This window comes from Triticum aestivum, chromosome 1D (genome assembly GCF_018294505.1).
Source record: "Triticum aestivum cultivar Chinese Spring chromosome 1D, IWGSC CS RefSeq v2.1, whole genome shotgun sequence".
Taxonomy (NCBI): Eukaryota; Viridiplantae; Streptophyta; class Magnoliopsida; order Poales; family Poaceae; genus Triticum; species Triticum aestivum.
Window position 1 is genome coordinate 354,688,208 of NC_057796.1, and position 13,723 is coordinate 354,701,930.

Here is a 13,723-nt window from a genome sequence, read left to right on the forward strand (position 1 = left end):
CCTATGGAATATTATGAACAAACACATGATGAAAATCCTGAGGAGGATGACGAGGAAACCCTTGGTAGGGGCAAGAGACAAAGGACTGCAAAGACCTTTGGTGATGATTTCTTCGTGTACCTCGTGGATGATACTCCCACTTCTATTTCAGAAGCGTATGCCTCTCCAGAAGCTGACTACTGGAAGGATGCGGTCCGTAATGAGATGGATTCCATCATGGCTAACGGGACATGGGAGATCACTGAACGTCCCTATGGTTGCAAACCATTAGGATGTAAGTGGGTGTTCAAGAAGAAGCTTAGGCCCGATGGTACGATGGAAAAGTACAAGGCTAGGCTTGTGGCCAAGGGCTATGACCAGAAAGAAGAGGAAGATTTCTTCGACACTTATTCACCTGTGGCTAGACTGACCACCATTCGAGTATTACTCTCGTTGGCAGCCTCGCATGGTCTTCTCGTCCACCAGATGGATGTTAAGACGACTTTTCTGAATGGAGAGCTAAACGAGGAAATCTACATGCAACAGCCAGATGGCTTTGTGATAGATGGTCAGGAAAGAAAGGTGTGTAGGTTGCTGAAATCTTTATATGGCCTGAAGCAAGCACCTAAGGAATGGCCTGATAAGTTTAATACAACTCTGACATATGTTGGTTTCGTTGTTAATGAGGCTGACAAATGTGTATACTATCGCCATGGTGGGGGCGAAGGAGTTATACTGTGCTTGTATGTTGATGACATACTGATATTCGGAACCAACCTCAAAGTCATTGAGGAGGTCAAGTTGTTTCTGTCTCAGAACTTTGAGATGAAAGACCTTGGTGTGGCTGATGTTATCTTGAACATCAAGCTACTGAGAGATAATGAGGGTGGGATTACACTTCTGCAATCCCACTATGTTGAGAAGGTGTTGAGTCATTTTGGATATTCGGATTGCACACCATCTCAAACACCATATGATCCTAGCGTGTTGATTCGAAAGTCCAAAGGCACGGCTATAGATCAGTTGAGATACTCTCAAATCATTGGTTCACTGATGTACCTAGCAAGCGCAACAAGGCCCAACATCGCGTTTGCTGTGAGCAAACTGAGCCGGTTTGTTTCCAAACCGGGTGATGTACATTGGCATGCTGTTGAACGAGTTATGCGCTATCTGAAAGGTACTATGAACTATGGACTTCACTATACCGGAGACCCGTCGGTACTTGAAGGGTATAGTGATGCAAATTGGATCTCTGATGCTGATGAGATGAAGGCCACAACTGGGTATATGTTTACTCTTGGAGGTGGCGCTGTTTCCTGGAAGTCTTGCAAGCAAACGATCTTAACGAGATCGACAATGGAAGCAGAATTAACGGCATTAGACACATCTGGTGTTGAAGCGAGATGGCTTCGAAATCTTTTGATGGACTTGCCATTGGTTGATAAACCGGTTCCGGCTATCCTTATGAATTATGACAATCAGACTGTCATCACCAAGGTGAAGAGTTCAAAGGACAACATGAAGTCCACCAAACACATAAGAATGAGATTAAAAGCTGTCAGAAAATTAAGAAACTCCGGAGTGATAGCGTTGGACTATGTCCATACGGCTAAGAATCTGGCAGATCCCTTTACGAAAGGGCTATCACGTGTTGTGATAGATAATGCATCGAGGGAGATGGGTATGAGACCCACATGAGTTGCCATGGTAGTAACCCAACCTATGTGATCTGAGATCCCGTGAATTAGGACCTGGGAAAACAAGCCAGTGGTGAACTCAGGAGAGTAACTATACTAACCCACTCCGTTGGAGATGCAATACTCTCGATACTGTATGGTAGGATGACTACTGTCTTAATGTGTTCCGAAGCTTATATAAGCAAGATGCTATCCTACAGAGCGATCTTTGGAGGAACACACCTATATGAGTCTGACTGCTGGTCACACTCTATGAGATTGGGGTGATCTCTAGTAAGCTCATGAATAGGCCAGGAGTGTGACTTATATGCTCCACCCGAGGGGTCAGCCTTCGGCAGCCCAGTACTAGTGAGACATGTGGTGAAACTTCTTTACGCCAAACTGACAATTCAAGGCATAGTCCATTGTTCAGTTGTGAAGGAGTGTAGCTACTTGCTCTAGGTGAAGCTCAACCTTAACAGGTCTTCACTGAAACACTGGTATATCGAAACAGTAATTGGAACAGAGGACACAATGGGCCCTCGAGATCTGGTGGGGGATTGCTGAAATTTGAGATGGGCTCTAGGCCCATATAGCAATTTCTGAAAAATCTCTAAGGGCCCATGTGGGTTATATGGCACTAGGTGTAGTGGGAAGTTTAGTCCCACCCCGGAAGTGGAAGAGGAGTTGGACCTCCTTATAAGGGTTTCTCTTCTACATGCTATTGGAGCTTGAGAAGAGAAGAGGCCCTCGCGCACTCCTCCTCCACCGCCCGCCTCGCCACGCCACGCCTCGTCACGACGCGCCGCGGGCTGCGGGATTGAGCCGAGATAAGTGTGCGGTGTCTCCTTGTTGGGGATCGTTGCAGAATTTTAAAATTTTCTATGCATCACCAAGATCCATCTATGGAGTTTACTAGCAACGAGAGGGAAGGAGTGCATCTACATACCCTTGTAGATCGCGAGCGGAAGCGTTCAAGTGAACGGGGTTGATGGAGTCGTACTCGCCGTGATCCAAATCACCGATGACCGAGCGCCGAACGGACGGCACCTCCGTGTTCAACACACGTACGGAGCAGCGACGCCTCCTCCTTCTTGATCCAGCAAGGGGGAAGGAGAGGTTGATGGAGATCCAGCAGCACGACGGCGTGGTGGTGGATGTAGCGAGGATCCCGGCAGGGCTTCGCCAAGCACAAGCGGGAAGGAGAGGTGTCACGGGAGGGAGAGGGAGGCGCCAGGGGCTGTGGTGCGGCTGCCCTCCCTCCCCCCACTATTTATAGGGGCCCTGGGGGGGCGCCGGCCCCCTGGAGATCCCATCTGAGGGGGGGGCGCCGGCCAAGGGGGGGGCTTGCCCCCCAAGCCAAGTGGGGCGCCCCCCCACCCCCAGGGTTTCCAACCCTGGGCGCAGGGGAGGACCAAGGGGGGCGCACCAGCCCACCAGTGGCTGGTTCCCCTCCCCACTTCAGCCCATGGGGCCCTCCGGGACAGGTGGCCCCACCCGGTGGACCCCCGGGACCCTTCCGGTGGTCCCGGTACAATACCGATAACCCCCGAAACTTTCCCGGTGGCCGAAACTGGACTTCCTATATATAATTCTTCACCTCCGGACCATTCCGGAACTCCTCATGACGTCCGGGATCTCATCCGGGACTCCGAACAACTTTCGGGTTTCCGCATACTAATATCTCTACAACCCTAGCGTCACCGAACCTTAAGTGTGTAGACCCTACGGGTTCAGGAGACATGCAGACATGACCAAGACGACTCTCCGGTCAATAACCAATAGCGGGATCTGGATACCCATGTTGGCTCCCACATGTTCCACGATGATCTCATCGGATGAACCACGATGTCGAGGATTCAATCAATCCCGTATACAATTCCCTTTGTCAATCGGTACGTTAGTTGCCCGAAATTTGATCGTCGGTATCCCAATACCTTGTTCAATCTCGTTACCGGCAAGTCACTTTACTCGTACCGTAATGCATGATCCCGTGACCAACCACTTGGTCACTTTGAGCTCATTATGATGATGCATTACCGAGTGGGCCCACAGATACCTCTCCGTCATACGGAGTGACAAATCCCAGTCTCGATCCGTGTCAACCCAACAGACACTTACAGAGATACCTGTAGTGCACCTTTATAGTCACCCAGTTACGTTGTGACGTTTGGTACACCCAAAGCACTCCTACGGCATCCGGGAGTTACACGATCTCATGGTCTAAGAAAAAGATACTTGACATTGGAAAAGCTCTAGCAAACGAACTACACGATCTTTGAGCTATGCTTAGGATTGGGTCTTGTCCATCACATCATTCTCCTAATGATGTGATCCCGTTATCAATGACATCCAATGTCCATAGTCAGGAAACCATGACTATCTGTTGATCAACGAGCTAGTCAACTAGAGGCTTACTAGGGACACGTTGTGGTCTATGTATTCACACATGTATTACGATTTCCGGATAACATAATTATAGCATGAACAATAGACAATTATCATGAACAAAGAAATATAATAATAACGATTTTATTATTGCCTCTAGGGCATATTTCCAACACTCCTAACCCTAGCCGCCATGAACAGATCACATCCGCTCCACGCGCACGCCCACCGGTTCCCTTGCTGCTGCTGCCGCCGGTGACTGCATCCCGTCCGCCGCGTACACGGTCGACGGGAGAGCAGGTCTCTGAAACCACGCCCTTCTGGTTCCTGTACGGGGTGAGGGGCGAATAGGTTTTTGGGCAGCGATTACGCGACTGTTCACTTCCGATCGTCTACTTCCTCTACGTCCGCGTCGCCTTCATCACCGCCATGTCCACCGCCGCCGAACGTGCCGCCGCCGAGAAAGCTGAAGCTGACAAGAAGGCCGCCGAGGACGCCGCTGCTGCCACCAAAGCCGCGGCCTATGCATGGCCTACTGGAGGGTATAACTCGTTTATCCCGCTCCTACTGTTTTCTGTTTTAGCCATGCGAGCGTTATACGTAGATCTTTCTGCAATTAGCGTAGTATGTGCTAGTTTGACTGAATATCAGTATGCGATTATATGTGTCAATGCCATGCTAGTGATTTACTCGTGGATTAATTTAATCGAGAAATTGCCTATTTACTCAACAGTTTCAAATTCTTGCAGTTAAGCCTTTCTCACGGCTGCTATAAAAAGGGTCATGGAATAGGGGTCGAGAGAACCAGACCAGACTCAGTAGTGCTGCATACACAAATTTTACACGGCTCCGGTGGACGGATCAAAGAGGAATAGGAAGGTATGGAAATTATCCTTCTTGTAGTTAAATATAAATCGATTTGTGCTGACAGACCATATACGACGTGACTCGTTTGCTCTTACATATGTGACTCGCTTTGGTTTATTCTTGCGTTGTTTCTTAGAAAAGTCTTTTATCATTCCATTTTTTGTTGTTGTTTGGAATTTATTAGATGTTTTTAGACTTTATAACACAGTAGATCGCTTTTTTTTTACCACAAGTACAGTAGATAGCTGTTTTAGCACCCCCCCAAAAAATAAAGATAGCTGTTTTAGCAACTTCTTTTTTGAGGGAAAACTGCTGTGTTCGAGGCGCCGCAGTACCCAACATGGCCCTGCAGAAGATAAGCACAAGGAGACTATTTATGCCTATTCCTAATACTTTCAGGCCTAGCTAGCTCATAGAATGGGCCTTTTTACCCACCAAAACGGGCTACAAGTAGAGTATCATATTCAAGGGTTAATGAATTGGGGACTAGTAAAATCATACCCACTTTCTAAAAAGAAAAACACCTAAGCACAGTTGCAACTTTTTGCTAGAAAAGATAATAAAATAGTTATGCAATTCACTTCAGACAGAGATGATTTTTTTACTAACCACCCCAAATCATACAGTTCCAAAAGGGGATATGAATCATACTTTTGCCCTATAACAAATATGAGAAAATATCGAATACTATTATATACGGTACTGGCTGACAGGCCTGTTAGCACGAGATGTAGCTGCACATGGAAATAGCCAGACACCACCACAAGCTTAGCCCCACCGTCAGACCACGAATCGATGCTCAGGAGTCAGGAGGATCTCCATGGCTCGGGAGCAACCCCGCTTGCATTATTTCCACTCCACTGAATGTCCTCGCAGCCGCAGGCAGTGCCCTACGTAGCGGAGTTATTTATCCTAAACCATCACACACTTGGAGCTAGGGTAACAACTTAATACCACATTTACGTCGGGTAAAAAACCATTGAAATTGCGCCTAATATGTAACGCAGAGCACTGATGCTAGGATTTGGTCACGAAAACAGCCAAACTGACATGTAGGACCTGCTTGTCGGAATGACGTGGCAAAGACCAAGTACAAAAAAAATGTGTTGACTAGGTGAGGTGGCAGATGAGATGCGGGCCCCGCCTGTCATTGACTACGCGTTCATCTTCATCCCATCTTTATTCCTTAGGAGCATTGTATCGAGCAGCTTGTGGGCGGCCGAGCCGAGAGCTCCATGGCCATGGCAGCCGAGCCCCTGCTCAAACTAGGCCCGGGCCGCCTCAGCCTGTTCCCTGCACGCCATGAACCATCGAATCTGGCCGCCGCCCCCGCCGGCATGGACGGCCGAGCCGAGAGCTTCATGACCACCATGGCCGCGGCAGCCGAGCCCTGCTCAAGCTAGCGCAGGGCCACCTTACTCCTGGCGTCGACGTGCTGGCCTGCGGGCAGGGCAATTGAGGAGGCACAGATCCCGCGAAGCTTCCTGTACACGGCGACTGCGTCGAGCGGCGCGACGGAGTTCGCTGGCGAATCCGCCATGGACGACGACGTGTATGCCCTCGCCTTCTTCTTCACGCATGGCGTCGGCTTGCTGGCTTGCAGGCATGGCTAGCGAGGAGGCGCAGGTCCCGCGGAGCTTCCTGGACACGGCGACTCCGTCGGGCGGCGCGACGGCGTTCGCTTCCGAGTCTGCGCTCACCTTCTTCTTCCTGTACACAAATATGCGCTCACCTTCTTCTTCACGCATGCGTGCTCACGCATGGCGTTGACGCATCTGAGCAAGCATACATGCTCAAGGTGAGCCACTCTCCCCTTCCCTGCGTGGCCACAACTTGGCTCGACCGGCACCATGCCCGCGCCGCTGCGTATGCCAGCTTCGTGAGCTGGCGGACGGGATGGAGGCGTTCCTCTACTCACTACTCCCGCCGTTCCTTTGGTCACTGCTCCGGCGTGGCCATGGCGTGTTGTGACTTCTTCACTGGCCAGAGGATGAACGCACATAAGGTGCTCGATGAAATGCTTCATAGAAAAAAAATGGTGTGAAGAAGATGACTTTCTAGTCATTGACAGGTGGGGCCCCCGGTTCATTTGCCACATCAGTCGGTCAAACTTTTTGGTCTTCGCCACGTCAGCCCGACTGGTGGGCCCAATGTGTCAGTTCCGCTATTTTCATGAGCAAATCAGACAATCAGTGCTTTTCGTTATTCGTTATGCGCAAACCTGGTAGTTTTGTGTGCCCTGGCACAAATGTTTAATTTAAGGATTCCCAGGATCCGTCCTCGTGTTATCCTGTCAAGCCTCTGCGTCAGCAAGGAACAGAAGGGACCTGCCAAACCGTAGGCTCAACCCCTTTTTTTGCGATGGATCCAATGCAGCATAATCATGTGTGCATTAGCAGAAAATTACAGTGGTGGTTGCAGCAGGAAAGCGGATGCAGGCGCAGCTGCACATGGATGGATAGGCTAAACATTTCTTTTCCGCTGCCACTTTTGTTCTCGAGCGAGCGGGAGTTAGGCAAACCGAGATAATCCGATGGAGGCAGAGCAGAGGACCATCACACACACGTGCCGGTACCCGGTAGATACTGGAGCAGGGAGAAAAGGACGAGCACATGTGAGCGGTGAGCCCCAAACCAAGGCAAATTGCTCCTGCACTGCCCTTTTGGCATCGGTGCGACCGATCCTTCTCCTCGGAATGGATGCCCCTCTTCGAACGTTGCTTCTTGTAGTAGCAGATCGGAACTGCTCCGCCTCCACGCACGACAAAGTGTGGGCGATAACCGCACGGCCAAGAATCATATGATACGTCAGAGTTTTGGTCGATCTTATACCATCCCCCTAGAGCAGGTGCGTGTGCGCGTCCCGAGCGCGCAAGGCAACACAGATTCCAAGATATATCAATCGTCCCCTGGCATTTGGCCATCCCGAACTGGGAACTCCAAAAGTGAGGCACGCCAGCATCCTGTTCTGCCCTAGTCACCACTCACCAGACAAGACATTGCCTACCCCTACCACCATCTCCGTGCAGTTGCACCAGCCCGGATCAGATCTCTCGTCTCTCCAAGAACCGCATCTAAAACTGCCTTTGTGCGCTGCGCTGGTGCTGCTCGTCAACCTCCGCACTCCCGTTCGCCCTACTCCTACTACCCCATAAAGGCGGGCAGAGGATAGTAGTATCATCACCCATCGCTTCTTCTCCTCCAAAAGTTGGCAGTGAAGTGGAGCCAATCCTTTATCATTACTACGTTGTTATTACGAGTGGTTGGTACGCGCATTATTGTTAGTCTCGCCTCCACTCCCAACCCACGCCACGCAAGAGGACGCGCCTCGTGCTCCGGCGCGGCCGGCGCCGGTGGATTTAGCGGCGGCGGCTTGCGTCAGGTAGGTGCCGGATCCCCGTCACCCTCGCCCGCTCCGCAACTCCATCTGCATGCATTCCGCCGTCCCGTTCATTCTACTCGTCTAGTTCTGCAGCGGAGGTGACTGACACACACACACACACACACACACACACCCGTAATCCGGCTGTGCTGTGCAGGTAGCGCCACCAGCTTCGCCGCGGAGACGATGGCGCCGGCGCTGATGAGGCTGGTGCTGGCGCTGGCGGTGGTGAGCTGCTGCGCCGCCGGGCAGCCCGGCGGCCGCGTCGACCTGTGGCCAATGCCCGCGTCCGTGACCCGCGGCGCCAGGACGCTCTACGTCGCCAGGGACCTCAGGCTGTCCACGGCCGGGACCGGGTACAAGGACGGGAAGGCCATCCTGGCCGACGCCTTCAGGAGGATGGTGGCCGTCATCCAGCTCGACCACGCCATCAACGGCAGCTACCACGGCCTGCCCGTGCTCGCCGGTGTCAATGTGGCCGTCCGTTCCCCGGACGACGAGGTATGTGTACTATGTGCTGTTTGTTCAGCTGCGGCGGTGCTGCAGGATTGATTGCTCTTGATGCCTCCTTGTTTTTATACATGCTCTGCATTTTGATCTGCTGCAGCTCAAGTTCGGGGTGGACGAATCGTACAAGCTGACCGTGCCTGCAACCGGGAATCCGATATATGCCCGAATTGAGGTTAGTAAAAAAATGTTGTGCTCAATCACTGCCTACCAACTCTTTTGACTGCAGATGTTCTACTTTTGTGAATGCATGAAGAAAGGAGAGACGAAATCCTATTTTTAGCGAGAACCAGAGCCAAAAATGTATGAGCCACACAAAATTTAGTTAAGACTGTATGTATCCAGATGATATGGCACCGACATTGCCTCGCCGATACTGACGTTTTGCTGAACCTGGACTCCTAAATAAAAAGTACTTGAGCATCAAACAGATGGATCCGTCATATACAAAATTACTACTTAAGCATTGGCTTTTCTGAATAAGAACAGCATCTTGTGTTTCATACAACAGCGTAAATACCTGAAAAATAAGACTTGCAATATTTATTTTTTACTTTGCACCACCTGTCTGAAGAAGGTTCGGCGACAATAACAGTACCTCATTCTTGTCACAAAGGTGCAGGCCACCACAAAACACTTTCCGCCATACAAATTGTGACACGCAGTTCAAATCAGTTTTCTACATTTTGCAGGCCCAAACAGTTTTCGGAGCGCTTCATGCTTTAGAGGTAACATCAAATTATTTATGATATTATGCAGGACCATTAGATAAAGGTGGGCACAATATTAATTTCAGATAACCTGACAATACGTTTGTATTGTTGCAGACATTCAGTCAATTGTGTTACTTCGATTTTGTTTTGGGTGTAACTGGACTACATTGGGCTCCTTGGACTATCGTGGATAAGCCCAGATTTCCTTATCGAGGGCTTCTTATTGGTAAGATGTAATCTGAATTTTACTATCATTTTAGAAACAGTGTCTTCACAATTCAGACTTGTTGAGTAACACAGCTTATAAATTAGACTCGTCAATGGCTTCTTATTGGTAAGATGTAATCTGAATTTTACTATCATTTTAGAAAGAGTGTCTTCACAATTCAGACTTGTTGAGTAACACAGCTTATAAATTAGACTCGTCAATTTAGCTCCACTTCCATGGGTTCCAACTGCCCTTTTGTTCCTATAATCACCTATGTATTGTCCAACAGTAAGTGCCTTCATAGTGTAGTCCTCTTGTTTTTACACCTCTTGAAATTTCTCAATCTATTTCTGCTTGTGCACAACTTTTCAGTCTATAATTCATTTTTCCAGTCAACCAACATCCCAAGTAATATCAAGTTTGGTTAGCACATGTGTTACACTTCCAATATGTAATATGCTCCATAGATGCATATTACAAGTAAACCTTGATTTTTCATGTTAAGGTTTTGAACAAATACCTTATTTCTACCCTTGCACTATTAGTAGAGTTCTGGATATTTACTTGTGCAATGTATGTTGCAGATACCGCAAGGCATTATCTTCCAGTCCCGGTAATCAAAAGTGTAATCGATTCAATGGTGTACAGTAAGTTGGTATGTTTGACCTTTCTGCACAAAAACACTTCTTTAATCCTAACTGCTACTCCCTCCGTCCCAAAATAAGTGTCTTAACTTTGTACTAACTTTAATACAAATTTGTGCTATAGTTGAGACACTTATTTTGGGACAGAGGGAGTACTTCTTTCCTCCATCATAATGGACTTCTATGTATGCTCCTTAAGTTAGTAGTTGCATCATATGATATGTTTACTCATTCACCATGCAGAATGTTCTTCATTGGCACATTGTGGATGAGCAGTCATTTCCTCTTGAAATACCTTCATACCCAAAATTATCGAATGGTGCATACTCTTATTCAGAAAAATATACAATCAATGATGCGATCCACATTGTGCAGTGAGTTTTCTCTTGTGTCATTATATTAGTTGTACTTCTCTTCAGTTATTACCTAGAATATTCAGTACCAAAATCTGAGAGTATTCCAGCAAAACTATGCATTTCATTTCTTTTTTTGCGAGAAAAATAGTTTCCACATAAGATTGCAAAGGGAATCAGAAAATAAGCAATAATTTTCTACCAGCTAACTTTCCCTGAGAAAGCTGCGATTGATGCGGTCCAGAGTAGATATCACTTCACTATGCTGTCTGACATTCCATGTTAAGATGGTTTATCAACAATTTGCAGATATGCTGAAAAAAGAGGTGTGAATGTCTTGGCTGAGATTGATGTCCCTGGCCATGCTGGTTCATGGTAAGAGATCTACTTCTGTCCCCTGTGCATTTGTGCCATCAGCAACTGTAATGCTCCGTGACCTACAAGTTTTACTGATGCAAAATAGAGTTGTTCTTGTTGTACTGGATACTCACAATATTATTGTTTGAAACCACATAGAAGAATTTAACTTATATATAACATCAACCCTGCCTAAAATTCAACATTTGGTACATTTCTGTTGCTTCAGGGGTGTTGGATATCCGTCGTTGTGGCCATCAGCTACCTGTCAACAACCACTTGATGTCAGCAACGACTTTACATTTAAAGTGATCGACGGAATTCTTTCAGGTGATACACAAATTCTAAACTTGCACCATCTCAATTCGTTATTGCAAAAAGGAAGAAAATCAACATTTTATATTAAACTTGGCAACAACAACAAAAGATGGTTGAATGGCCTGAATAAATATAGAGCATTTTGCTAAACAGAACATAATACAGTGGTAATATTGTTTTTTGTTGTCCATTCAGATTTTAGCAAGGTTTTTAAGTTCAAGTTTGTCCATTTGGGAGGTGATGAAGTCGATACAAGTAAGTTTGTAGATGTCTCGCAGTAGCGCAGAAAATCTACATGTGTTAAGTTAATAGCCTATTCACTCTTTACCATGGATTCCAGGTTGCTGGACTACCACACCACGCATTAAATCATGGTATGTGCTTTAGAGAGTTTTTTGGAAAATAAGATGTGATAACCCTTGGTAATATTTACAGTCATCTAATCCATTTGGAAGTCTTTTTCCTGATGTGCAGGTTGGTTCAACATGGTATGAATGAGTCTGATGCCTACAGATATTTTGTCCTAAAGGCTCAAAAGATTGCAATTTCACATGGCTACGAGATAATAAACTGGTAGGGCGACTGGTATAGCCAGTTTCTGCATATTCAGATCTTTCTACTGGCTGTTGATAAACACTTTGCTTGCAGGGAAGAAACATTTAACAACTTTGGAGACAAGTTGGACCGCAAAACTGTGGTGCATAACTGGTATTTCCTAACTGCCAATTGGCTTCAGTTATATATAAAAAATTAAGAGGCACAACCAGCATTTGTTCATCAGAAAACTGATATTCTGTTGTCGTAACTATCAGGCTTGGAGGTGGAGTTGCAGAGAAAGTGGTTTCTGCTGGTCTGAGATGCATTGTGAGCAACCAGGATAAGTGGTACCTAGATCACCTGGATGCTACATGGGAAGGATTCTATATGAATGAGCCATTGACAAATATCTACAACCCAGAACAACAGAAGTTGATTCTTGGCGGAGAAGTATGCATGTGGGGCGAACACATAGATGCATCCGACATTCAACAAACCATTTGGCCTCGTGCTGCAGCAGCTGCAGGTATAATAAGCATAATATTCTCTTAGGCTTCTAATTATGTCAAAATATTACATATTTAGCAGACATTTGACATGCAGTTATGCCTACCAGGGTAGCAGTTACAAAAAATTTCACATCTATATGCCACGACACAAGTCACACAACACATTATAACATGAAGTAGTGGTCATGGTTCATCATCTAAAACTAGGGCAATAGCATTTTGTAAGTCCATAAACGTACAGTTAAGCATCTCACAAATGCATCATGAGTATGCAAGTCTATTAATATGCTATCTTTTGAGTCGAGCGCCGATAACGTACATGAGGAAATTTTAGTTTTGGTTGCTTGTGGTGTATCGCTTTATAAGTTATCAAAGGAACATAATAGGTGTGTGATCTTATGAATTCTGAAATTATATGATAAAGCATGCTACTTAATATTGTCAACATATAGCATAAACGCGCGAAGCTACCTCTCCATCATGTTGCTTTGACTCACCAGTTATCTTATTGTTTTGAAGAGCGGCTGTGGACTCCGGTTGAGAAGCTCGCGAAGGACACAACGGCGGTCACTGCAAGATTGGCACACTTCAGGTGCTTGCTGAATGAAAGAGGGGTCGCTGCGGCACCGCTAGCTGGATATGGCCGCACAGCTCCGTCGGAGCCAGGATCCTGTGTAAGGCAGTAGGATATTCATAATGGGGGTAAATACCATTCATACAGGAATAAACATCAGCCGAGGCATCCTTTTTTCCACCGTTCTGGGCAATGAAGCCCGGATAAAATGTACTGATTCAGGATGTTCTGTGATGCAAGGGGATGTTTCAATGATATTGCGTCCCTCTTTCAACTTGGTAACTGTATCCTGTTTGCAATATGCGCTCCTGTTTCAAGAAAATTCACCCAAATAACTGCCTGGATAAAGAATTGCCCACGGCATTCAGAATTTCAGATGGAGGATCCTTGGTCAGCCTCGCAATGAAATAAAGCAGATCCTTGGAAGCAGTTCACGCGGCTACGCGAAGGGGAGCGCGCACCGGATCTACTGCTAGACGGGCACGGCCGCCGCGGCCCGTCGAGCAGGAGATCCGGTGCTAGCTCTGCTTCCGCGGCGGCCGCCTCACCGCGCCGCGAGGGTTTCCAGTTAGACGATGCCAACAGGGCCATAGATTTCAGCAGGACCGGGCACCTCGCGGGCGCCAAAACACGCCAGACCCGCGCGGTACGGCGCGGAATAGGAGGGTGACGCGCACCCAGGCACAGTGGGCCGCGGCCCAAGTACGGGTTG

The 13,723-nt window shown here is 47.5% G+C and overlaps 1 protein-coding gene across 2 annotated transcripts; it reads left to right on the plus strand.

Annotated features, from left to right (window-relative positions):
- Positions 1-7,846: 7,846 nt before the first annotated feature.
- On the plus strand, positions 7,847-13,293 carry LOC123182032 (beta-hexosaminidase 3). Of its 2 annotated transcripts, XM_044594483.1 has the most exons (15): positions 7,847-8,291; positions 8,449-8,792; positions 8,899-8,973; positions 9,491-9,526; positions 9,626-9,737; positions 10,304-10,374; positions 10,607-10,737; positions 11,026-11,091; positions 11,303-11,403; positions 11,587-11,646; positions 11,732-11,765; positions 11,866-11,964; positions 12,040-12,099; positions 12,204-12,454; positions 12,957-13,293. In XM_044594483.1, the coding sequence occupies exons 2-15, from the start codon at positions 8,478-8,480 to the stop codon at positions 13,121-13,123; spliced, it is 1,578 nt and encodes a 525-aa protein (XP_044450418.1). In that variant the 5' UTR covers positions 7,847-8,291; positions 8,449-8,477; the 3' UTR covers positions 13,124-13,293. The 2 variants fall into 2 exon arrangements, with proteins under 2 accessions (XP_044450418.1, XP_044450419.1); XM_044594484.1 differs by lacking the exon at positions 7,847-8,291 and having other exon boundaries at positions 8,551-8,792; positions 9,415-9,526.
- Positions 13,294-13,723: the final 430 nt, after the last annotated feature.

What these genes read in the sequence shown, in the direction of transcription:
- LOC123182032 (XM_044594483.1), top strand. Translation starts at nt 8,478, where the DNA reads ATGGCGCCGGCGCTGATGAGGCTGGTGCTGGCGCTGGCGGTGGTGAGC. An exon ending in CAATGGTGTACAGTAAGTTG is followed by an intron (nt 10,375 to 10,606) that starts GTATGTTTGACC and finishes TTCACCATGCAG; the next exon opens with AATGTTCTTCATTGGCACAT. An exon ending in TCGTGCTGCAGCAGCTGCAG is followed by an intron (nt 12,455 to 12,956) that starts GTATAATAAGCA and finishes ATTGTTTTGAAG; the next exon opens with AGCGGCTGTGGACTCCGGTT.